Consider the following 26280-nt stretch of genomic DNA (forward strand, 5'->3'; position numbering starts at 1 on the left):
ACTCATCGTAACGGAATAAAGAATGCGGGCACTTAAAAACATTAAGAAAACGAAGGGCATCCTTATCAAAATTGACAATTTCTCAAGATTGACAATTTTTGTCATTGCAAGTATGCTCTCTTAATGTTTTTTTGTTTGTTTGTTTCCCTCTAATGCTGTATTGTACTCTTTTGTAACACTGAGTTCCAATATGTAGGCATGTTTTCATGAATTTTCCAAGCTACCAAATTGACCAGATTAAAGTAAGGATTTGAATAACCATCTCTGATCCTAGACTGTAGGCTAATCTGACAATACTCTGAAGTGTTTCCATTTCTGAACTTCGTGGTGCCTACTACATTTTCTTTTCTCTTTAGAAAAACATCCTAATGACTGACCCCTGCTAATAGGGTAGTAGCTCAAAGCAGGCCACCTAATGCCTAACTCTCACATGTGAATATCTGTGCCGGGTGTCTCGTACGTATAGTTTTGACGCCTCTCTGTTGTCTCTTTCCTTACTGATGCTGTATGTGTCTCCGCTTTCCTTTCCCCAAGACCCCTTTGCCCCGTCTGAAGGTAGTGCAGAGGCTGCACCCGAGCTGGACCTCTTTGCAATGAAGCCACCTGAGACCAGTGTTCCTGTAGTTACCCCTACAGCTAGCACAGCCCCTCCGGTTCCCGCCACCGCTCCTTCTCCTGCTCCCGCCGTCGCAGCTGCCACCGCTGCCACTACCGCTGCCACCACAGCTGCCGCTGCCACCACTGCCACCACCTCCGCCGCCACCACCACCGCTCCTCCTGCTCTAGATATCTTTGGTGGTAATTTTTTTTTGTCATTGTCGTTGAACTCTTTCTACCTGGTGGATTGAATTCTGGTCCCTGTGATGTACTGCATCCACACCTCTGTCTGCATGGTGATTGTGTCGTTAAATGGTTCTCCAGCAACCATTTGCAGCTCGTTTCAGAACCCTCCAGAGTGCTCACGCACAACTGGAAAGTGACGCTGTTTCAGGCGGGTTTGTCCAGTTGAGTAAAGGCATGTGTGTTCTTGGTCTTAGATTTATTTGAGTCTGCTCCCGAAGTCGCCCCCGCGCCTAAGCCAGATGCTGCTCCTAGCATAGACCTGTTTGGGACAGGTAAAGCCAACTCCCCCCTTTCTTTACACTAATTTGCCTAGATGTTTTCATGACTAAGCCCTTTGTCCTCACCTGTGATAATGCACTTGTTAGACTTGTGACTTTGATTTCAGCTCTCTACTTACCTCTGCTTGGTTTTGGTTTGTTTCACTTTTGGAAGATGCTTTCTCCTCTCCACCACAAGGGGCCTCTCCCGTGCCTGAGAGTTCTCTCACTGCTGACCTCCTATCCGGTGAGTGCTTTTGCCAAGGTGAAGCCTTCCGAGATGTCTTGTGGGCGTCATATGTGGAGAGGCGGATGCAAAAACACGCGGGTTCGTCTTGAGTTCTTTTACACTGAAAACTCACTTTACAATAAAAAAGTCTCATTTTGTGTCCATCCCCAACTAATGAGGGTAAATATTTCAAATCTACTGCCGATTGAAAAGAGAAAACCTCTTTTTCACACTAAAGCCTCTGACCTCAGAGGTCAAAAGTTTTATTTTCTTCTGGAAAGTGTGTATTTTTAAATCTGTTGGCTTTTCCTTAACTGTTAAGATTGTCTACAGTCTTCGGGCTATTCACCATGAAATCTCAAGAAGCCATTTGTCGAGGCTCATGGTTTCATTTTCCTTTGGGTGACATGCACTTTGTCCTGTTCTGTGCTTTGCTACAGTGGATACATTTGTAGCACCATCTCCTGCAACCACTGCCTCGCCAGCAAAGGTGGATTCTTCAGGTGTGATAGACCTTTTTGGGGGTGCGTATCTCTCCTCCTTCAACACTCACAGAATCTTTTTTTCCCTCAGAATAGTTTTTAGATCTTCTGTTTCATGATACTTCATCTTTTTTCTTTCGACTATGTGAAGTTATTTCCATCTTTTAAATGTAAACTTACGTTAAGATCTTTTCCATCTGTCATCGTCATCTACATGCTCATCAGTTCATCATATTTTTTAGTGCATGTCCTAACAAAACCAGATTATTTTTCATTTGAAGTCTTTGTGTTTTTAACTTTTTGTTCGTCCTAATGTAGAATCAGCTGATTGGAATTTCCTTCTACTGCTCTTCCTTAGTGATCCTGATCTGTTGGCTAAATCAACATGTCTAAGCTCTTAAAAGCAATATAAACATAGATAATTCAGAACTGAAAAGACATGAGTCAGTCAGAACTGAAAGCATAAGCTCTAGATGTCATACATTATTCTATAGGGTTTATTTATGTTGCGTTTAATGTTTCTAAATCCTCCCAGAGAACTGGAAGATGTTTCACTGATGTAAATGCATTTTCCTTTTCCTGTGTGTTATCAGAAGATAGGCAGATGTACTGAATTAACTCTTGAACTACTCATTTGGATGATACATTCGAAGTCTTCTATTAGCAGTAAATTTATAGGGAAAAGTCCAGGTTTGAAGTGATTTCTTCATGAATGTCTATAAATGTGTATGCTATGGGATAAAATACCATCCTTAGCAAATTAAACCCACACTGAGTACCTATAGTACATTGACACATCATGGCATGTGCCATGATGGGTACATGGGGTACAAAGATGTCACAGTCTGTGACATTCAGGGGCTCAAAACTTGTACAAATAAACACTGAAATTTAATATATAGGTACAAGTAGGGCTGCTGCTGTTTGAATTGAGTTTGTTAAATTTTATTTAATAGAGTTCTAAGTGGGAAGATTCTTTCGTTTTGCCTTTGGGCAAAAATTTTAAAAACTTTGATGCTGTTTGGATAGGAATTAGAATTTACAGAATTTAGTCCCAAAGTTTTATTCTTAAAAAAAAAAAAAAAGAAAAAGAATTCTCCTACTCTTACGAAGAGGTGTTAATTCTTAAATAGCTTAGAACTCATCTTTTGAGAGAATAAACTGGTCAGAGCGTAATTCAGTCCACTAAGTCATTTAACACATCCGCAGGAGACAGGCTTACCTCACAGAGTGTCATGTCTGTGCATTTCTCGGGAAATCACTTCCCTTACTTACTGTACTTACTGTTTACACTCTTTTGCTTTTTTGCTGCATAATGGATAATGGGTAGATGCATTTGGAAGTAGTGCTTCTGAACCTCAACCTGCACCTCAGGCTGCTTCTAGCTCGTCAGCATCTGCAGACCTACTAGCTGGTAATTAATTACATTAACATAAAACGGTGTTCTGTTAAAGTTAAGTTTGGATATATTTTTATAAGTAACAGATATTATATAAATTTCAAGGTGCATGTTTTCTTTCCCTTTTGAGACATGACATTGAAAAGCAAGACATTGTGTAATAGAAGGTTGATTATTTCCCAGGATTTGATGAAATTGGTCTTAAAATCACAGTTGTACACAAGCCACCCCTGTGGCTCCTTGGATGCTCTTAATATGCGTTACTTTCAGTTAGCACATCCTTTTTTGTTTATTAAGGAGGTAATGTGCTTATGTAGCAATTTTTATCTTGTATTGCCCGTGCCCACCTTTTTTTTTTTAAGGAATTTGTGGGGAAAAGTACCGTGATATTTGACAGTTGGTTCTGTAATATGAGAAACTGTTACAGAGTTCCACCATTGGGTTGAAGCCGCTGCTACCTATATGACACTGTAAAATAACTGATCATTCTCCTATCTGAAAACCCCTGGAGTGATCCCAGTTCAACAGGGCCATAGTGTGAAGTAGATTGGCACAAGGTGCCTAGGATTATTGCTCATTGCCAGGATGGGATAGATAGAATAGCAGGAAACATTTCAACAACTCAAAGATAATAAAAGCCAACTAATAGTTTTCCTTGGGACCAAATCAAAGTGTGCTTAATGATAGCTAGACCTAGACATTATTATTGTTACAAGCAAAGCATTTGCCAGTTGTCAGACCACAGTAGTAAGTTTCAGGTTCAAGTTCTCAGTCAAACTCAGCAGACGCTGCTGGTTTACCTTGCTCTGACTTGACTTAGAAGGGTACATAACAGGAGGTACGGCAGTGGCATCGCCAAGGCCACAGACACTCAGATGCAGCTTTGATGTCCCTCCCCTGTCATCACAAGGGATGCATTTTGTCACAAGGTTGGCAAGGGGCTGATGAGAGTGTGGCTCACATCAGCACAAGGAAGTCACCAATGTCTGGAGTCTCTCAGCTTCAATTCCCTGCTACCCAGGTAGCCCTTGATAGGCTGAGAGACTAGTTCTCATTTTTTTAGTGTAATGAACAATCCTGACACCAGGAACAGCACACTAAGGAACATTCGTTCTTGGATTAGTGACGACTAGTGACCTCGTTAAAGGACCCCCACCAGCTTTCCAAGTTGTAGGAAGTTTGACACAAGGTCCAGAGTCTGGAGGTGCCATCACAGCCCAGCTGTTACCCTTTCCTTCTATCAGTCATTCAGACAGGTTGTTTAACAGTCTTTCCCAGGGGCAATAGCATTTCTTTTGCATCTTTCCCATTCTCTCCGGACTACCCTGGTTAAATATGACACTCTTGTTTTCTGAATCCACTTCAAACCAGTAACTGCCAACTGATATTTTCCTGAAGAGTGAAGAGCCAGGGTTCCACTGTGATGTCACTGTGGACTTTGGAAGCTACAAATATAAGAGGCAGTGCACTTAACATAGACCACAGCTGGTTACTTGGGGAAAAAAATACTACCTTGCCTGGCTTTTCTCCTGACCTAGGTAGTCTTCATAACAGCTTCAAATCGGTCACAGTAACTTTGAAGCTCTTACTAAACCAGTAAACTTAATCCATGTTTTCAAGGTTCAGCAAAAGGATTTTAACGGGCCACAGAAATAGCATATTTGGGGGAAATGACCTTGTCAATTTTTACATGAGGTTGCTAATTATAACCCTTTTGCTCTGAAGTTATAATTAAGCTTGAGGTAGCACATGAAATCAAACGTTCCAGCTTTTTGCAAAATTCTACGAAGTCTGTCTTTCTCTCTGGGTAGCCCCCATCCTGCCGCAGACCCCAGCAAGGGGTTTGAAGCCTGCCAGACAGAAGCCTGGCAGAGTGATCATCCAGCGCTGCAAAGCCATGTCATCTTCTCCAGTGTCCCCAGTTTGTTTGGGCTCTCTGTGCTTCCAGGGCTAGAACCTGAGATACTGTGTTTCCAAATGAGCCAGGTACACTAGAAACAGGAGCAGAGAGGCCAGTGGGGAAAGCCACTGTTCCCTTCCAGTGCCAAGTCAGACGTCAGTGACAGAGCTGAGAGATTTGATCCTGGGAGATGAGATGGAACTCAGATACACCTGCAACGAGCAGGAAGGGTTCTGTCACCTACTGCTGAGTCTAAGAGCAGGTAGCTGAGCCTCCACTGCTCAGCTTGGTACATGGATGGGTCCCACGGGGGAAGTGCACAGAAAGTGCAAGTCAGGTCCCTTCACTAGAAGCAAGCTTAGATTACTCAACTGTGTTGTCCATCCAGAAATCTTAGTAAAATGGGGTAGAAAAGAGGAGAAATCAGTGCTGAAAGTGACAGTGTCATTTACATAGATGTTGTTGACTGTGCCTTTCCCCCCTTTTCCACCGCATCTTCTTGTGATTATTTCAGTGATGGGAAAGGTATTTTTGTGTACATGTTTTTCTCTATTTTTTTTCCTATTTAAAGTAACTTTTTAATATAAATAAGTATAAATGGGTTTTAATGTCTAGTTTGCTTTCCAAATATTTCTTGAAATTGAGTTTGTACATTTCTGTATCTGATTTACTTGGCATGGGCCAATATCCTGATGTAAGAAATTTTCACCTAATAGCCTGATATAGGAAATTTTAAATTACTTCTAATTTCTCCAGTTCTTAATTATTTGGAAGGTTTTTCATACTTCTGTTTTGCTTATAGAAAAACATTTTTCACGCTTGCTCAAGTAACAAAATAGCAAGAAGCCATGTTTTCAGTGAAGAATATCATGGACCATTAATATAATTCTATCTTATGAACCAGAAGCAACTTTCCTAGCCAAAAAATGAATAAACACAAACCCTGCAAATATATACAATATAAAATCACAGTCATATTTATATAGGTAATCTAGCTGACAGTGGCTATTCTGAGTTTTCACATTGCCTAGACATCTTTATTTGATGAATATCAGTGATAGGACAAATATTCGGGGCCCTGTGTTACAGTAATTTGCAGTGAAGCTTAGCATTCACTGCAAATGAATGCTTAGCTTAGGTATTGGGTTATACCTGTGTGTGTGTCTGTGGAGATAGATCAGCTAAGTCCACAGGCTATTGAAATAAAGAGGAACATTATTTTAAAAGATAAATGAGCCTAATTATGGATAACAAATAAGTCCACAACTGCCATCAGGTTCAAAGTAGGAATTTGAATTAAAAAAAAAGAGAGAGAGAGAGAGAAGGTTGTATTATGTGAGTCTCTAGAATCTTGTATTATTGGCTTTCAGTAATAAGACGATTGTGAAAGAGTAAAAAAGAAAAATAATACACAGACACAGTAATGGGAAGTTTAGACTGTCCAGAATGTAATGTCCGTTGCTGGACTGGGAGGAGATCTTACCTTATGCTTGACTGAGGTTAGATTTTTTTGAGGGAATAAATATGCATGTAAGTAACAAGGGAAATGCAATAAAGATGTAGTGTGACTAAATTTTAAAAATGATTTTTAGAGATTTTAAACCAAAAATTAAGAATCATCTCAAAATTGGGGAGAAAGCTTTATCAAAACTTGGTTTGTAATTTAAAACTAGAAAATAAAGGCTAAGTGGATAATCTCTTAAAAATGGGCTTATCTCCCAGAAAAACTTGTTATTCTTCATTTAATTTACTTCTAGAACTGTCAAATAATACCAATTCCACAATTGAACTATGGATAAAATATCATCTTAGTCACCTTCTACTCCTTGAGTAAAAATTTCAAGTTCTGTTTGGTGCACCCAGTGTGTTGACACTAGAGAAAATTCTAGAAAAGGCAACTGCTGTGACCAAGGAGAACAGACTAACAGAATAAGTCTCTCCAAGTCACCGAGGTTACTGGTGGGATGCAGGTATTACCCGTATCTCAGACGGAGACTGGCTGGACCCTTGAGAATTAAGTTTATAACAAACAGAAGGAAATATTATTTCACACAGTGAAGAGTAAAGCTGTCAAATTCCTCTCAAGATGTACCAGCTGAAAATACAGATGTTTGAAAGCTAGAGACAGATTCCTGGATGACAGTGTAAAAGTGAATTATTAAGGGAGGTTAGGTATGTTGAAGGATATGCCTAACTTCTGAGGTTGACATCAAACAGGAAAACCGTGTTCTTCCATAATAGACCATTCTGGGGCAACTGTACCATAATCTGTACTAGCATAGGACTGTGCCTCTTCCTATCTTTAATTCCAAAGGTAGGGAAGAATAGGGGCCTGCCCTGTGAGGTCATTCATAGTTTTGCATTCTCTGTTAACCACGTGACACAGCTGGCTTTTTTTTTTTTAGCAGAGCCACAGAAGTCCTTGAACTGATTTAAAATATAATCAGTGTGGAAATAATAACTAACCATTTCCACTAAATGGGAAGGTCTATAGAGGACCAATTCTTTCATCCTCTCTGGGGGTCAAAAACAGAAAATTGTCAGACAAAAGGTTCTCAGGGTATTATTCCTAGAAATATTGACTATCTCAGATTGATCTTAGTAAATGGAATTTAATAACTGACTTTACCACTGAGAATAATGGAAATGACAGTGTCTTTAACATAATAGAGCAGGTGTGAGAGTGGGGGAGTATGTGTGGGAGTGTGTTTATCTACCGATAGTTTTAACATTGAACTCCTTCAACCCAAGTGATATGTAGACGATGACTGTCACTTTTGATATGTCTGCGTTAGTAGAACTTCATTCAGTGTGTAGGCCGTTCCCCTGTGGGAAGATACATTCATAAGACTAATCATCTGTGATAAAAGGCAGTGTGTCTGTAGCTGGTGATTCAGTTGTAGGACAGTTCAAACATGTCTGCAGGGCATCCGGAAGCCTAGTGATTATTACTTTATTTTCAATTCCACAAAGCACCTTTCTTAATATAATTCAGAACCATAGAGAAAGAAAGAGTCATGGTTAGGGTTCTCTTATTACTTACCTCTATTCCAGGGCTCTAACACTCCTCACTTAACAGGAGGAGTTCCCCAAACTCCTTAATTAATGTCTATAATTTTCCTGCTTAGCTCTTCATTAAGAGTATAGCAACAGATTTTTCTTCTTTAACATAATCAGTTGGTTATTCTATATCACTTAGCTTTTTAATTAGTCTAGGTTTGTGAGGGCCCCTGCTTCATAAGAACTGAGTATAATGGGGGAAAGTCATCTTTCTAGATCTCTGTCAAGTTTATAAATGTGTCAGAAGGGGACAACTCTGGCGTTACTCCTGGCTGTCGGAAAGACACCAAGTAGTATTGTGATGAAGAACCAAGGCTCTGGAAGATTCCTTTGTGGAATCCTGGCTCTGCACTTGCCATCCTGTGACCTTGGGCAAATTATTTAACCTCTCTGGCCTCAGTTTCCTCATCTGTGAAACTTCCTAGGGTTGTTGTGAGGCTTAAATGAGCTAATATATGTTTTAGGTTGAACAGTATAAAATTGCTGTTTTTTAGGATCAAAATAGTCAAATATTGGCAATTTATGTGATTCAGATGGTTCACCCTGAAAAAAGTGCTCAGAACAGTGCCTGGCGCTTGGTGAGCCTCATGCCAGTTTTGGCTTTACCATCACTTTCTTAGAGAAAGCAGTAATTTTTTTCCATTGAATAGTGTTATTTATTCACCTATGGGAATGATCTACTTACCTTATGAAACTGAACAGCCCTAAGCAGATGAGCCCTGGGTAAATGCACGTATTTTTCTATTTCTGAATTGTGGGTAGGTGTGTTCACTTCTCTTTGCATCTTTTCTAACTGTGGAAAGATAGGATTGGATCAGATGATCCTAAGGCCCTTTCCAACACTAACGTGCTGTGATTCTAGAATAAATTGTCTCTTCTTGAACAAGTTTTAAGAAACGGAGAGTCAAGTACAGTTGTTTCCACGTTCACCTGTAACAGAGAGAACCACACCCTAGAACGATTGCCTAGATTTCCTGCAGCCATATTCCAAATTGTGTGGGATGTCTCCAGAAAGTCAGCATTAATACAGCCACCAATTTCCCTAAAAGCGAAACGGTCATATCTTCAAAAATAATTACATCTAACCCATCTTCGCTTCATAACGATATTAGTTCTTAAAGATCTGGGGAATGTCTTATCTTCATTTAGGAAGGTTACATGATCCCTAAGTCACTCAAACAGTGCTAAAACCACTTAAAGTAGTCCCCATGAATTTTAAAGGACCAACTTCTAATAGGTAACAGTTTTCCAAATTGCAATTTTTCATAAACATATGAAAAACTTAGGCATGGAAAGACTAAACCCATGTCACTATCAATTGCCAGGGACAACATGACTTTCTGGTTAGGAAATAGTAACTGGAGAATGTCAATGGAAGTCATTTTCAAAATTATAATTGATTATTACGAATTGTAAGCTGAAGGATTTTGGTTAACATTCTTTATGTTTTTTGGCAAGCAGTTTGTGAAGAAAAGATATGGCTAGAAGAGAAGAATATATATATGTGTATATATACACATATATATGTATATGTGTGTATATATATACATATATACTATATGTGTGTATGTATATGTGTGTGTGTGTGTGTGTATATATATATATATATCTCCAAACTGAGTGTAAAAAAGACTTCTGGTAGTAATACATTTTTGATAATAGAACATCATCTAATGTCTTATTAAGAAATCACTTTCTTCACAGGCTGCATAATTTTGTACAGAAGCGAAACAGAGTGAGCTCTGCTTCTGTCTGTTGATTGAGAGCAGTAATTTACTTCCAGACTTCAAAAGAGAAATATTTAATTTGAGGTTTGGTTACTTTACAGTAGGCTTTGATTTTTCCTCACCTTTTAAATTCAGAAGTTGCCCTTCATTCAATAAGTGTTAATTCAGTGTTTTAGGCATTTTGTTGAATATTAGTGGAAAAGGTGAAAACAAGAGGAAACAGTTCCTGACACCAAAAAGCCATTCCTAGACTGGAGTAGAGAGATGTACCAGGCGCTGAGGACACAGAGGCAGAGCACATAACCCACGTGTACCGGCGGTGGGAGGGGTAGGGCGCGTTGTGGCTGGTAGCAGTAGCAGGCAAGATAAGGTAAGGAAACCCTCCCAGAGTTGGCATTTGACTCACTACGGTGCATTATGGCTGCAACTGAGTTTGCAGAGATGGGTAAGGGCCCAGAGACAGATGAGCTTGTTTGCCATGCAGAGGAACCTGCATTTTATGAATCGGAAAGTTAAGGGGAGCCAGTGAAGGATTTTAGAGAAGTAACTTTGTCAACGTTTTCCACTCAGAAAGATCTCTCTGGTGCACTGTAGAGGCTAGATTGGAGGAGGTACGGGTTAGAAGCAGAAAGCCCCCTCGGGTTGTGTTGCGTGAGCCTAAACTTGTCGGTAGCAACAGTGGGACTGGAACATACATGAAATATATTAAGGAGGATTTGATGGCAGAGTACATGCATATTTTTCTGATTTGCCTTTTATTATTATACTGAGCCAGTGTGTACAACTAAGCATTTTCTAGCTACCTGGTATTGTGATTTGAAGAGACAAAATTTAAATTACGATGAAAATAATTATCTGAAGTTTAACCCTAGTGAGACCTTCTTAGCTTTATGTACTCCATTAAAACAGTAGATTAGATTGCTGCAGGTTCTTTTAACTAGGGTATACAGTCTTGTGTGCTCTCTTATTTCCAGTTAAATTAAATCTCTCATTAATACATGACAGATTTCAAGATACTTGAAAAACTTTTTAAAAACTAACTTCCTGGGTTTCAGTGCCTTCTCATCCATATGCATTCAATTCCTTTTTGGTCTTCTATGACTTTTTCTGACTCTGTTGTAATGGCCTTTACTTATCTTTAGTTGTTTCTGCTTATATTTTTCTGGAACTATTTTTTTCCCAGGATTTGGGGGTTCTTTCATGGCCCCTTCTCCATCACCAGTGACTCCTGCTCAGAATAACCTGCTACAGCCCAATTTTGAAGCAGCTTTTGGAACCACGCCTTCAACTTCTAGCAGCAGCTCCTTTGATCCGTCAGGTGAGGCAGTGATTTTCAAACATACTTTTTATTTGTTCTGATTATAAAATACACCACTTAAGGTTAGCGTGATATCAGGAAATCTATAAGCAAATGTTGAGTGATGACCTGGTTTTAAAACTGTTCAATAAATCTCTCATTCTATAATTTAAAGTAAATATTTTCTGTACACTTTGGTAGCTTTAAGAATAACCTGCAATCCCTTTCTGTGTTTGTTTTTAACTTTTAGCAGAAATCTAACTTAACATGCACACCCATCTGTTTGCATGAGCTTACATGCACATGGTTTGGAGAAGGTTAAGGGAAAACAAATACTTTGTGCTAAATCTTTGTGCGGTATCTCAATGTGTGGACACTCCCACTGCTGTTGCTTACACCCTCTGAAGCTTGCCTGGCCCTTGGTTTTATGAAGTTGACACAAATAGTATTCTTTGCCTGCCTTTAACCTTTCATCCTGCTGTCATTTTGTTTGTATTCTCTTCCATTCTACTCTTCCCATGCTGGGTCCTTACTACAAATTTTCAATTGGTGAGTTTTTGGCAATCAAATGTGTTTCAGAAACACCCTAAATATATCCCCTGCCTGACAATTTGGTTGCTTCCTTTGCCAGTGCCTAGTTGAATGCTATCGTTTTTTTCAATTTAGAATTATTGTAGAGTGGTGTGTATGGTAAATATGCATAGTTTTTTGATAAAAAATTAACAACCATAAAATTTTTGACATAGTTATCAGCAATAACTTTTGTGGAAATCCTATGAGCCTGCATTTTGAATGGTCTTTCTGTATTCCAGGAACTAAACAAGTGATCATTTGTTATATGCTGATGAGGAACCATCCATAATGGCATGATTCCTGATGTTTAAAATAGTGTTTACTGTAGCTGTGCCCTTAAAGTTAGAACCAAAAGTGAATACTGTAATGAGAGAAGAAAATCAAAATTCTTACTTCTACAATATGGTCAGCTGTTTTTCAGATACTTATTACTAGGTACCGACCATTAGATCAGGTTTTATTCCAGCACTGATTTCATAGAAACTAGGAGATTCGGCCTTCCTTTCTTGTTTAAGAATTGTTATAAAAGTAAGCATTGTAAATACTACACACTGAGCGCCTATATAAAGCAAGCATTATAATAAAGGCGTGACATATATTATCTATTTTAGTGTTCACAACAAATCCGTGTAGTAGTGGTACTCTCCCCACTTCAAATGAGAAAACTAAAGCTCAGTCACTTTCTCAGAGTCACACGTTAGTGAGGCATGCCGCTGAATTTGAGCCCAATTCTGATTCCAAAGTCTATGCTCTTTCCTGTACATTATACAGATTTTCTTTTCCATCTTCACGTTCATTAGTATTTCCATACTTTATGAGTAGACATATGCAGAGATGTTCTTTTTTGGTGTTATAGTCGTTAAAAGTGTGAACGAAATGCCTTCTTTTATAAGATTGTAAATACATTCACTTGTTTCCATAGTTTTTCAAAAGGCAGTGTCCCTTTAATTTTGCATATGGGTTTTTTTGCAGTTATTCTGAACCCGGTCTATTTGATTTCCAGTGTTTGATGGTCTAGGTGATCTTCTTATGCCAACCATGGCACCAGCCGGGCAGCCTGCGCCCATCTCAGTGGTACCTCCCAGTTCTGCAATGGCAGCAAGCAAAGCTCTTGGGAGTGATCTTGACTCATCTCTTGCCAGCTTAGTAGGCAGTGAGTAATATAGTTTTCTTTAACAGAATCATATGTGAATTTTTTTCTCTATCTGTTCGTATGTATTGTTTCTGGATTCACTTACAGGTGAGTGTGTCAAGGAGCGGACAGAAATTCTTAGTGCTTTACCCGGTACAGTTCCTTGGAAGATACACAGTCACTATGCCGTTGTCTCCCAAGCAATACCCAGGACACTTTTAATCTAAATTACCGAAGGTGTAATTAGAGAGCATATACAAGTATGAAACCAACTGTATTATGTTTAAGAAGTACTTAATTTTTTATTTCTCTTGGAAATAACATAGAGTAGCTTAAATGCAGTGTATTTACCAATTGAGTATCCAAGTTCGTTTCAGTTACTCATTGAACAAGTATTTATTGAGCACCAGGCGGTCTTCCAGGCTCTAGAGATAAATCATGAACAAAACAGGTATAAATTTCTATTCGTAAGGTGCTTAGAAGGGCAGAGACAAACATTAAATATTTTCAAATAAATAAATTTTCTAGTGCCATGGAGGACAAAAATAGAACACGCAAAGAGGGATTGTGAGTCCTACAGAGTGGGAGTTAGAGTAGGCCTCACTGAGAAGGTAAAATTTGAGCAAAGATTTGAATGTAAAGGAATGAACCATATGGATATCTGAAGGAGAATATTTGCAGGCAAAAGAGAGAGCCAGTGCAAAAGCACTGGGGCAGAAGATTGCCTGGCATAGTCAAGGAGTACCAATGAGATTAGTGGCTAGAGCTGGGTAAGTGAAGGAGAGGGTCCTAGGAGATGAGGGCAGCTATTATAAAGATTGCCTTTTTTTAAAAACTCTGAATTTAATTTTTTAATAAGGTGAATGGGTTTACCGTCACAGATACCTTTCATTTTACTCAAGACTATATCAAAAATTTAGCAGATCCCTGAGACAGACCTTTTTTCCTATGCATTATCCTGTGGACATACTTTTTTTTCCCATTCATTGTCCTTGGTCTGGACATTCATGAAAATGCTTTGATGACACCCACAGAGAGGTTATTTGAATATTTCTTCCTACTTTAAAATTTCATCTTACTGATGGATAGTCTGCAGTAGTAACTGCTTTTACTGAATATTATAAGGTACTGTCTAGATCTTCCTTCAGAAATAAAGACTTTATACCTCCAGGGCTGAAAGTGCCCCTAGCACACATCCCTCAGGTGGCAACCACTTTTAAAATTATCTCAGCTGAAGAAAGCAGACCCACTTGAGAAATAGCCAGACAATCTGGATAAAGAAGCACAAATTTGAAGTAGTCACATTTTGCAATATCAAAACTTCTACAAAGCTACAGTCATCAGGACAAATGGTATTGGCTTAAGGATAGAAAGATAGACCAATAGAACAGAATAAAGATCTCAGAAATAAACCTCACATACATTGTCAAACAATTTTTTCAAGGATTCCAGGACCATTCAAAGTGGGAAAGGACAATCTTTTCAAAAAATATGCTTGGATAACTGGATAGCCACGTGCAAACGAATGAAGTTGGGCCTCTTCCTTATACCATCCACAAAAATCAATTCAAAATGAATCAAAGATCTAAATGTAAGAGATAAATCTGTAAAACTCCTAGGAAAAAAACTAAGTACAAGTCTTTATGACCTTAAATGAGGCAGTGGCTTCTTAGATATAATACTGAAAATACAAGCATTCAAAGAAAAAATAAATTAATAAAAATTCGTCAAAATTAAAAACTTTTGTGTTACAAATTGATACCATCCAGAAAGTGGAAAAACAACCCATAGAATGGGAGAAAATATTCCCATATATCTCATAAGGGACTTGTATCCATAATATATAAAGAACTCTTACAATTCAATAATAAAAAGTAAAACAACTTAATTTAAAAATCGGAAAAGGATTTGAATAGATATTTCTCCAAAAAAAGAGCACAGGTGGCCAATAAGTATGTGAAAAGATGTTGAATGTCATTAGCCATCAGAGAAATGCAAATCAAAACCACAATGACAGGCCACTTCACACTCTCTAGGAAGGCTATCATCAAAAAGATAATAACAAATTTTGGCTAGGATGCAGAGAAATTAGAATTCACACAGTGCTGGTAGGGATGTAAAACGATGCAGCCTCTTTGGAGAACAGGTTTACAGTTCTCCAAAAGTTAAACATAGTTTCCATGTGGCACAGCAATTTCACTCTTAGCTATACATCCAAGAGAATTGAAAACATATGTCCACATGACTTGTACACAAATATTCACAGAAGCAATTTTTATAACAGCCAACAAGTGGGAACAACCCAAAAGTCCATCAGCTGTTGAACGGATAAACAAAATGTGGTACATTCATAAAATAATTAATCAGCCATAAAAAGAAGATGAACCTTGAAAATATTTTGCTAGGTGAAAGAAGCCAAATACAAAAAGCCACATATTATATGATTACATTTATATGAAATGTCCAAAACAGGGGAATCTTTAGAAGCAGAATGTACATTAGTAGTGGTCAGAGTGACTGCTAATGGGGATGGGGATTCCTTTGGGGTGATGAAAATGTTTTGAAATTAGAGTGTGTTAATGATTTCACCACCTTGTGAACATACTTTTTGCACTGAATTTTACTCTTTAACAGTATGAATTTTATGATATGTGAATTATATCGATTTTTTTAGAAGTCTCATCTTACTATACACCCATTAGAATGACTAAAATTTTTAAAAGACGAGAAGAGCTGACAATACTTTGTACTTACCAAGGGTGTGGAGCCTCTGGAATTCCCACACTTTGCTGGTGGGACTACAACATAGTGTTGCCATGGAAATCAGTTTAGCAGTTTCTTATAGTTAAACCTATACTTAATATGACTCAGTAAATGCACGTCTAGGTACTTGTCCTAGAGAAATGAAAGCATATATTCTCACAAAAACTTGTCCATGTATCTTTATAGGAGTATTACTTTAAAATGCCAGAAACAACCAAAATGTCTTTCACTGGGTAAATGTATAAACTGTGGTAAACCCCTTCATTAGAATACTACTTAGAAATGAAAAGGAATGAACTATTGATGTACACAAGAGCACAGATGAATCCCAAATACATTATGCTAAGGGGAAGAAGCCAGACACAAAAAAATTATATACTGGTAATTCCACTTACACAGTTTACTTTTGTTAAGGTAAACTGTTATAGGGAATATATCAGTGATTGCCAGGGTTAGGAGTAAGGGGAAGTTTGGGTTGCAAAGAGAGAATATTTTTAAGTGATTAAATTGCTGTGAATCCTGATTGTAGTGATGATTACGTGAAGCCATGTAGTATTTGTCAAAATTTATAGAAACGTACAACACCCCCCAAAAAAGTCCCACTGAATTTCACTATAAGTAAATATTTTATTAATGAAAATATACTCCAAAACTGAAAAAAAATTTATCTTCATACTCCTTATCAATATTGCAGCTTTGCTTTTTTACAGAAATTGACAAGCTGAACCTAAGACTTATATGGAAATGCAAGGAAGCCAGAATAAGCCAAAACATTTTGAATAAAGAAGAATCATTTTGAAAGACTCACACTTCATGATTTCAAAACTTAACTACAAAGCTACAGTAATTAAGATGAGTGGTACTGCATAGGAATAGGCATATACATCAGTGGAATAGAATGACAGTCTAGAAATAAGCTTACATGTCTATGGTCAGTTGACTTTCAACAAAGGTGCCAGGACAGTTCAATGGGAAAAGAGGAAAAGAATCACCTTTTCAACAAACAGTGCTCGGACAAGTGGATATCCACATGTAAAAGGATGAAGTTAGACTTTTTATTTACCCCAAAGTAATTAATTCCAAATGAATCTAGAGCTAAGTGTAGGAGTCAAAATGATGAAACTTTTAGAAGAAAATTTATGAGTAAATATTCATGACCTTGGATTAGATAATGTTCCTAGATATGACAGCAAAAGCACAAGCAACAGTAGAAAATAAAAGATAAATAGGACTGCATCAGCATTAAAAACTTTTGTGCTACCCAGGATATCATCAAGACAGTGAAATATCCAGAATAAGTAAAGAACTCTTATAACTCAATAATGAAAAGACAACCCAATTTTTAAATGGTCAAATGATTTAAAAAAGACATTTCTCCAAAGAATATATACATGTGGCCAATGTACACATGAAAAGAGACTCAACATCAGTCATCTGTGAAATGCATATCAAAACCACAGTGAAATATCACTTCACACCCATTAGGATGGCTATAATGAAAAAGACAGATCATAACCAGTCTTGATAAGGATGTGGAAAAATTAAAACCCTCTAACATTGCTGGTGAGAATGTAACATTGGGCAGCTGCTATGGAAAGCAGTTTGGCAGTTTCTGGAAATGTTAAACATAGAGTTACCACTAGGCAGAGATGCCTAGAAAGCTCTTCCCCAGATCTCTGCTCAGCTTTGCGTAAGCTTCACCCCTATGAGGCCTTCCTTGAACACCCTATTTAATCCTGCCTGCCCCTCACTCTCAGCCTACCCCACCAGCTCCCCGTTACCCTGCTTTCCATTTTCCGTAGGCTTGCCGTATCACCTTCTAGCAGCCTGTGTACTCTTTTATTATTTTATTGTTTTATCATCCATCTCACCCCATCAGAATGCAAATTCCTCTGGAGTTGGGCTCTTTGTTTTGGTAACTAACCTATCCCAACTGCTTAGAACAGTGCCTAGCATATGTAGGGTTCAATAAATATTTGCTGAAATAATAAATGAATTGAGATTAGAGCAGAATGATTAAGCCCGTTGGGTCAGGAGTCCCCAAGGCCACCCACATATTTGTAGATTCGCTAGAAGGACTCAAGGGAGTCGGCGCGTAGCTGTACTCACAGCTAAGGTTTATTACAGCAGCATAGTAAGGATACACAGCTGGATCATCGGGAATAGACATAGGCAGAGCCCAGAAGAATCCACACATGGACTTCCTTATGCTCTCTCTTCCCCTTGAGGGGAAGAACACACAAAAATGCAGCCACACATAGGATGTTCCTGCCCAGGAAAGCCCTTTAGAGACTTGGCATCCAGGGTTTTTATTGGATGCTAATCCTGTAGGCACTCTGCCTAGCATGTACCAAAATATCAGTCTCGTGGAAGGAAAGCAGATTTTCAGCATACACCTTGTTTGTACAGTTTAGATACAGTGATCCACGCTTATCATTAGGAAAACTTTTATCTCAGTGTAGAGAACAATTTATATTAGCCAGGTCCCCAGCCACACGGGCCTTCCTAAGATAGCAGTCTCAAGCCTGCTACGTTCACTCTTTTCTGGACACCAGTTGACATTCAAGTATGATCCTTAAGAATAACGTGAAGTGAAAGAAAATGTTAGACTTGAGAATATGTTTCCTAACGTGGTTTCTCCTTTGTAAAACTAAATGCAGTCATTTGTAGGCAAAATATGGACTTTTTCTAGACCTCTGATTCTTTGCTCTTTTAAATGTCATATCATTTAAGCTGAGTATAGAGGTTTAAATTCTTTTTTTCTTCTATCCATTTATAGATCTTGGAATTTCTGGTACCACGTCCAAAAAGTAAGTGTTTTTGAAATTGTCTGGTTTTCTTATGAGAAGTGTATCTGTACTTATTTGAGACTATCAGACATTGCACTCATTGGAGTAATTACTCATTCCCAGGCTAGGTAACTGCAAAATTGGTTTTTACTTCATTCCCAGTTTTTGTTTTTGTTGTTATTCTATTGGAACCTCCAAACTATTGGCTCTGCAGTGAGAAGGAATAATTGATTTCAGCCTCCATATTGTCACTAAGTATATCTAGAAATATTTGGGAATTGTGGTTTGAATACTTTAGTAGCTTTAAATTGTAGATTCATTATAATATTCCTAACTAACATTGATTTTAAAAAAAAGTCTCATGGGGGTCAGTTTTAGGGAAGAGTAGTAAAAATGACAAACAATGTACACTTTTTTTAGATGCATATTTCAACGTCTCTGAAATCGGGATGCATTTAACAATAGATGTAATCCTACAATCACTTGAAGGCAGGTTGTAGTCATGACATAGTTATGTGAAACCTTCTTTTGAACCCTGTAAGATCCAGAAAGTGCCATTATGGATTCATCTTCAGTTCAACAAAGGATATACAGTATTTATGATATACTTATTTGGCATTTTTTATAACCAGTGATGAATTCAGCTGAATTTTGTGGCACATTTTTCCATTAGAAGTGACAGGAAATTCTTGTTATCCCTGAGGTCTAAACTCTAATTGATTTTTTTGTCAAATGCTCTTAAGGTCTCTTAGATGAGATATGGTAAGACTCCTCTATCTGTTTTAACCTGTTCTCTTTATTACCGCTTGACCCAAACAGACTGCTTCTGACCCCAGATAAAAGTATTTAGGGAGCCACACACCATTCTTTTCTGATTGTGTGTTTGTCTCTTTGTTTGTTTTGCATGCTTGATTTTAGGGGAGATCTTCAGTGGAATGCTGGAGAGAAGAAGTTGACTGGGGGAGCCAACTGGCAGCCAAAAGTAGCCCCTGCCACCTGGTCAGCAGGCGTCCCTCCCAGTGCGCCCTTGGTATGTAGCCCCCAGAGGCCAGGGCAGCGCGGGCACTTTGCCAGCTTCCAAGTGTATAGAACAGGGTCCATGTTGCTGAATTTTGCTACTGACATTGTACTTTTTCACCCACATTGAAGAAATAGGAGCAAGATGCCACATTTACCAAAATGCAAATTTCATTGACTTTAATAAAGATTATGACCTATCTTTTTTATTTTAATTATTTCAAAATAGTATTTATGCTTCTTCAGATATTAGTCCTTTATTTGTACAATTATGGAAATGGTTCTTCAAAACATGTAACATCAGTGATCGTTATCTGTGTTTTTACCACATTTCTTGCCCAAATTTCCTGATGGCCATAAGAAGTAATGCAAACTTGTTTTCTTACCAGAAAGATTGGGCAGTTTTCTACTGTGTAAGTGAACTTTCATTTTAAAACTCTATGGATTCTTCTCACCATTTTTTCAATTTGAAACGACTTTCACCATCTTTTCTATAAAATTTAAATAGGTTTCTTTTCTGTATATTAAATTTCTATCAGTATATTAATACCACCATTCACTCTGTGAAAGAGCATATCACTGGAAATAAAGGCTTAATTATTACTTAGTGCGATTTGCCACCACAAAAAGTACGTTTCCAGGATAGCAAAATTTACTATTTTTCTATATATGCCCCATATTTGGCAGAACTAGGCGAGCTACTGTTTCCCCAGCTCACCCGTAGTTTTTCACCTTTGCTCACACCTTCACCTGTCTAATTCACCCATCTCTAAGGTTTTCTTGATGCCATCCTCTCCTTGTTGCCTGAATTAATTCCTAACCATCACCTGCCAACCCCAGCCAAATAAGCATGCATGGAAGTGAATTAATATAAATTAGAATATAAACATTTTAGATAGACTCCATTAAAACTGAGGTGTTCCAGGAATTTATTTACATATATGAGTTGTTGAATTTAGAACACATTTTCTTTTTTTTTTAAACTTTTTATTTTATATTGGAGTACAGTTGATTAACAGTGTTGTGTTAATTTCAGGTGTACAGCAAAGTGATTCAGTCATACATATACATGCGTCTATTCTTTTTCAAATTCTTTTCTCGTTTAAGTTGTTACATAATATTGAGCAGAGTTCCCTATGCTATACAGTAGGTCCTTGGTTATCCATTTTAAATATAGTAGTGTGTACGAGAACACATTTTCTTTTAAACGATTTTATAAATAGTAATGTTTTTACACATAGACAGTTTCATAACGATTTTATAAATAAAAATAAGCTCAAATCAATCTGAAAAAGGCCTCTTGAATCAAAATTTACCACTAAACAGTACTAATAGTATTAATTGAACTACAGTTTATACCGTAGTTTCTATAGGAAAATACATTCTGTGCTCAGACTTGGTTCTCAAAACCCACTTCCTCTGGTCTCCCCACTCCACCCCCTGGTGTTTGTAAGAGAGCAGGAAATTCAAGGACTGATATTCTCTGCCTTTGGTGAGTTCAAAGTCTGAAAGAACTTAATTTTAAGAAGTGATTTCTAAAAGATAACAATGAGAAGATTGCCTATTATATATGGATATTTACCTCTTCAAATCTTTCTTTTCATTATTTAAAAACAATGCTTAAGAGGGCCATTTTTGTATTTAGCTATAAATAGAGTTCCATTTTAATTTTTATAAAGGATACTTAGTAGAAAGCTACCAGTCTCTTAAACTGAGCTATGCCCAGGATAACCATATAATTTATTCCCCAAACTAGGGCTCTTTAAGGGTGAAAGGGAGCATAATTATTACCCTGGGACCCCAAGCATGTGCCTGGTACCTGGTGGCCCACATAGATGCTGAGACCATAAGCAGGTAGCACTCTGGGCCTAGGCAGCTGCACTCCATTTTTTTTTTTTTTAATTGACATAAAGTTGATTTACACTGTTGTGTTAATTTCTGCTGTACAGCAAAGTGATTCAGTTATACACATATACGTATTTTTTTTTTCATATTCTTTTCCATTATGGTTTATTACGGGATATTGAATATAGTTCCCTGTGCTATACAGTAAGACCTTGTTGTTTATCCATTCTCTATATAATAGTTTGTGTCTGCTAACCCCAAACTCCCAGTCTATCCCTCGGCTGCACTCTGTTCTTAAATACAAAAGCATTGTTGGGGGTAGAGGGAGAGAGATTCAATAAATGTAAATAACATCCCTAAAGAAAGAGAAAGCTTCTTTAGAACGGATCTCATAAATCTGTTAATACTGCATATTGACATGAAAGCTCACAATTTATATTATCATCACCAAATTAAAAGAACTAATTTTTCTATTCTGTTCTATGCAAAATTAAAGAGACCTTATCTGCAGTCCTAAGAAGTTTATATTTTAGTATTGTTGCCCTTATCAGCAGGATAAAGCTGTTTAATGTTTTTTAACAGGTTAGTTTCAAAACAGTCATGGAGGGAAGGGTGATGAGAATACTGGCATCTGGCAGATCAGCTGTAGGTTTAAAAATTTAAAAAAGGTTGGAGCCAGAGGTGAGGATGGAAAGTAAGACAAGAAAGAAAAGTCTCAGGTAGAATCCACACAACTGGGGATAATTGTGAACAAACACACCGAGACACTGGTTGCCCAGGTTTGTATGTGGGGCAGTTTGCTAAGTAATGAGACCATTACCCCAGAAGGGGAACAAGGGAGAAGTCCTTTAAAAACGGTATTGAATTGGAGACCTTCCTTGGCCATCACCTCCCCTGAGATGAAGATTTTAACCATACAAGGTTAAGAATTCATCAGATTCTTAATTAACAACTCTTTTGCTTCTTCAGGCCCACAAGGCTGCCAGTTATCTGATTGTCAGGCGCCATTCCTGAGACTGAGATTAATGTTCTCATATTTTTAAACCCCAGAACTCCTTATTTTTGTTTATGAAGCAGAAAACTTTACATTGTTCATAATGAAACTCCAGAAAGTTAAAGACAGTAGGCTTTAGCATAAGTGTCCACAGCAGCTGTGGAAAGAGAAATTAGAACAACAGAAATAATTTACTAGGAGGGCAGAGTTACATGTAGTCCTATTTCTTTTGTCTGTTTTCTTTAACATTTTAGGTAATAATATGAAGGCTGTCCTATGCAGTTATTTTACCATTATTAACCCTCACTTAGTTGTATAAAAATTCACTGCCTCCAGACTTCCCTGGTGGTCCAGTGGTCAGGACTCTGCACTTTCACTGCCAAGGGCCCGGGTTCAATCCCTGGTCAGGGAACTAAGGTCCCGCAGGCCACAGGGCGAGGCCAAAAAAAAAAAAAAAAAAAATTCACTGCCATTTACTCCATTTACTGCAAAGCTCTTCTTCCTGAACAAAGCTGTAGCCTTGCTTTTACTTGGTGGTGCAGCTCTAAAGTTTTTCAGACCATAGAACCCAAGTTATATCTAAAAACCTTTAACAGGACTGGCGTATCATCATGACCATCAAGAGGGTTACTCATTCCTAGTTTTGAGCACAACAGACCGGTTAAGTTTCCATCAGACAAACTAGGAAGGTACTTGCAACTCAGAAATATGTGCATTTTGCAGGAGGCCACAGAATCCACAATTCTCCCCCTGAAAACAACTAATCTTTATATGCCTGTAGGTGAAACATTTTGTTGAGTGTTGAAAAAGAAAACAACTTGTAAAACCTTAGGATAAATAATACTGAGGGAGTAAATTATTAAGAGTTAATCTACCATTTGAGCAAAATGACAAACTTAGACTCTCTTTAAATTTTTTGACCCATTTGTCTGATCAGGATTATCTGCAGGTTCATTTTATTTTGGTAGCTTTTTTCTTTCACAGTCTTAAGTCCTAATGATACAATTCTTGTAAATACAGTTATTATTGTATGGTACAATTCTGATAAAATATGCAATTCTGGGTCTAGTGAATAGCCTACCACCTAACCTGTTGAAATGATGAGTAGAGTGAATCTGAAGTATAATACTTCTTCTGTAGGGGAGGAAAAATAACTTTCCTTCTATCCTTCTGAATTCTTAGTAGAGACTCCTGTAATAAAAGACGTATGAACAAGAGAAAAACAGAAGTTTATTAACATGTATGCCTCATATATACAGGGAGATACCCAGAGAAAAACATGAGTAACTCCCCAAGGTGGCCCAAGCCACTGGCTTAAATATACCATCTTCAGCTAAAGACAAAAGAAAGAATGATGTGGGGAGGTTACCAGGAAGAGCAGGGTCAACAAAGGTAAGATTTGTTATGTAGATTTAAGTCAGTGACTTCTCCATTGATAAGATTCTCTTGTGATTTAGTCATCCTTCTCTTCCCGGTACAGAGAAGGAGACACCCTTACAAGTGAAGATTTCCTTTATAAATCTAAATGTCCCTTACAAAAGTTTAATTTCTACTGTTTTCAGAGTTTCTCCTGCTGTTCTTCAAAATAATCAGCTCAAAATCATCCTTATGCCAAAGAAGCATTTGGGGGCGGGGTAGGTTTTTCGGCTACCCTTTGGATTTTCTTTCTTTTTAAAATTTTTTGAGATAAATTTATGTAACATTAAATTCACCATTTTCACAACTTTAAAGTGTATAATTCAGTGATTTTTAGTATATTTTTGATGTTGTAAAACCATCACCATTCTCTAATTCCAGAATATCTCCATCACCCCAAAAAGGAACACAGTCTTTCCCAATTTTCCCCTTCCCTATCCCATGACATCCAAAAATTTACTCTGTTTCTATGGATTTGCCTATTCTGGATTTTTAATATAAACAGAATCATATACTTTGGAGGCTTTTGTGCCTGGCTTTTAGGCTTCTTTCACTTAGCATAATGTTTTCAAAGTTGATCCGTGTTGTAGCATGTATCAGTACTTCATTTTTGTATTGCTGACTATTCTATTGTTTGGATATACCACATTTTGTTTATTCATTCATTAACGGATGGACATTTGTGTTGTTTCCACTTTTGGCTATTATGAAAGATGATTCTGTTATTTGTATACAAGTTTGGTAAGAATATATGTCCTCAGTTCTCTTGGCAACATATCTAGGAATGGAATTGCCAGGACTTGTGTGACTCTGTTGAGCTTTTCGAGGAACTGCCAAACTTTTTCACAGCAGCTGCATCATCTTATGTTTCCACCAGCAATGCATAGAGTTTCATTTGTGGTTTTCATGTGCATGTCCTTAATGACTAATGATATTGAGAATCTTTTCATGTGCTATTGGCCATTTGTATATCCTTTTTCAGGGAAATGTTTGTTCACGTCCTTCGCCCATTTTATAATTGGGTTGTCTTTTTATTGTTGAGTTCTAAGAGATCTTTATTATTATGGATACCAGATGTTTATCAGATACATAATTCGCAAATATTTTCTCCCATTCTGTGAGTTGTCTTTCTTGGTAGTATCTTTTAACACACGAAGTTTTTTATTCTGATAAGCTCCAATTTGTCTATTTTTATTGTTGTTGCTTTTGCTTTTGGTGTCATATTTAAGAAACCATTGCCTAATCCAAAGTCTTAAAGATTTACACCAGATTTCCTTCTAAGAGTTGTATAGTTTTATCTGTTACATTAGGTTTTTGACCTATTTTAGGCTCATTTTCATATGTGGTCCAAATTCTTTGTGTTGCATGTGGAAATCTAGTTAATCCCCGAACTATGTGTTGAAAAGACTGATTTTTCTTCATTTATTGGTCTTGACATTCTTCTCAAAAATCAATTGACCATAGATATATAGATTTATTTCCAGACTCTTTATTCTGTTGTATTGATCTATATGTCTGTTCTTATGCCAGTACCATAGTGTTTTGATCAATGTAGCTTAGTAGTAAGTTTTGAAAACAGAAAGTGTGAGTCCTCCAAATTTGTTCTTGTTTTATGAGGTTGTTTTGGCTATTCTGGGTCCCTTGCATATCCATATAAATTTTAGGTTCAGACTGTCCGTTTTTCCAAAAGAAGCAGTTGAAATTTTTATAGAGTTTGCACTGAATCTGTAAAGCAAATTGGGAAATATTGCCATCTTAACAATATTATCTTCCAGTCCATGAACAGAGGACATCTTTCTATTTATCTGAGTCCTCTTTAATTTCTTTAACAATGTTTTATAGTTGTCAGTGCACAAGTCTTATACTCTCTGTTAAATTTATTTCTAAGTATGTTGTTTTTAATGCTGTTGTAAATTAATTTTTTTATAATTGCATTTTTTTAGTGTTCATTGCTAGTGTAAGGTGAATGTCACATTGATTTTTGTATATTTATTTTGTATCCTGTGACTTTGCTGAACTTGTTTATTAACTCTGTTAGTTTTTTTGTGTGTGGATTCTTTAGGATTTTTTATATATAAGCTCATATCATCTACAAATAGAGATAGTTTTATTTCTTCCTTTCTTTCTGGATGCTATTTCTTTCTTTTTCTTACCTAATTGCCCTGACTAGACTTTCCAGTACATCTTTGTCTTGTTCTTAGGGAGAAAGCTTTCAGTCATTCAACATTAAGTATGATGTTAGCCATGAGTGATTTGCAGATGCCCTTTATCAGGTTAAGGAATTACCCTTCTGTTCTTAGTTTATTTAGTGTTGTTTTGTACATGAAAGGATGTTGGATTTTGTCAAATGCTTTTTCTGCATCTACTGAGATGATCTTTTTTTCTTATATTCTATTAATATGACATATTACATTGATTGAGCCTACCTTGCATTCCTGGGATAAATCTCACTTGGTTTTGGTGTGTAATTCTTTTAATATGCTGCTGTATGTGGTATGCTAGTATTTTGTTGAGAATTTTTGTATCAATGTTTGTAAAGGATTTGGTCTGTAGTTTT

At 37.3% G+C, this 26280-nt stretch overlaps 1 protein-coding gene across 9 annotated transcripts in view; it reads left to right on the top strand.

The window, feature by feature from the left end:
- SNAP91 (synaptosome associated protein 91) overlaps positions 1-26280 on the top strand; it is a 156987-nt gene that overhangs the window by 120559 nt on the left and 10148 nt on the right. For 5 of the 9 annotated variants that reach the window (XM_036871845.1, XM_036871848.1, XM_036871849.1 and 2 more), the window contains exons 18-26: positions 535-798; positions 1038-1115; positions 1276-1347; positions 1770-1853; positions 3142-3225; positions 11081-11215; positions 12771-12920; positions 18442-18472; positions 19370-19481. In XM_036871845.1, the coding sequence (XP_036727740.1) occupies positions 535-798; positions 1038-1115; positions 1276-1347; positions 1770-1853; positions 3142-3225; positions 11081-11215; positions 12771-12920; positions 18442-18472; positions 19370-19481 (1010 nt within the window). The remainder of the gene's footprint in view (positions 1-534; positions 799-1037; positions 1116-1275; positions 1348-1769; positions 1854-3141; positions 3226-11080; positions 11216-12770; positions 12921-18441; positions 18473-19369; positions 19482-26280) is intronic. The other 4 variants (XM_036871851.1, XM_036871852.1, XM_036871850.1 and 1 more) reach the window with 3 other exon arrangements.

This window comes from Balaenoptera musculus, chromosome 12, assembly GCF_009873245.2.
Source record: "Balaenoptera musculus isolate JJ_BM4_2016_0621 chromosome 12, mBalMus1.pri.v3, whole genome shotgun sequence".
NCBI lineage: Eukaryota > Metazoa > Chordata > Mammalia > Artiodactyla > Balaenopteridae > Balaenoptera > Balaenoptera musculus.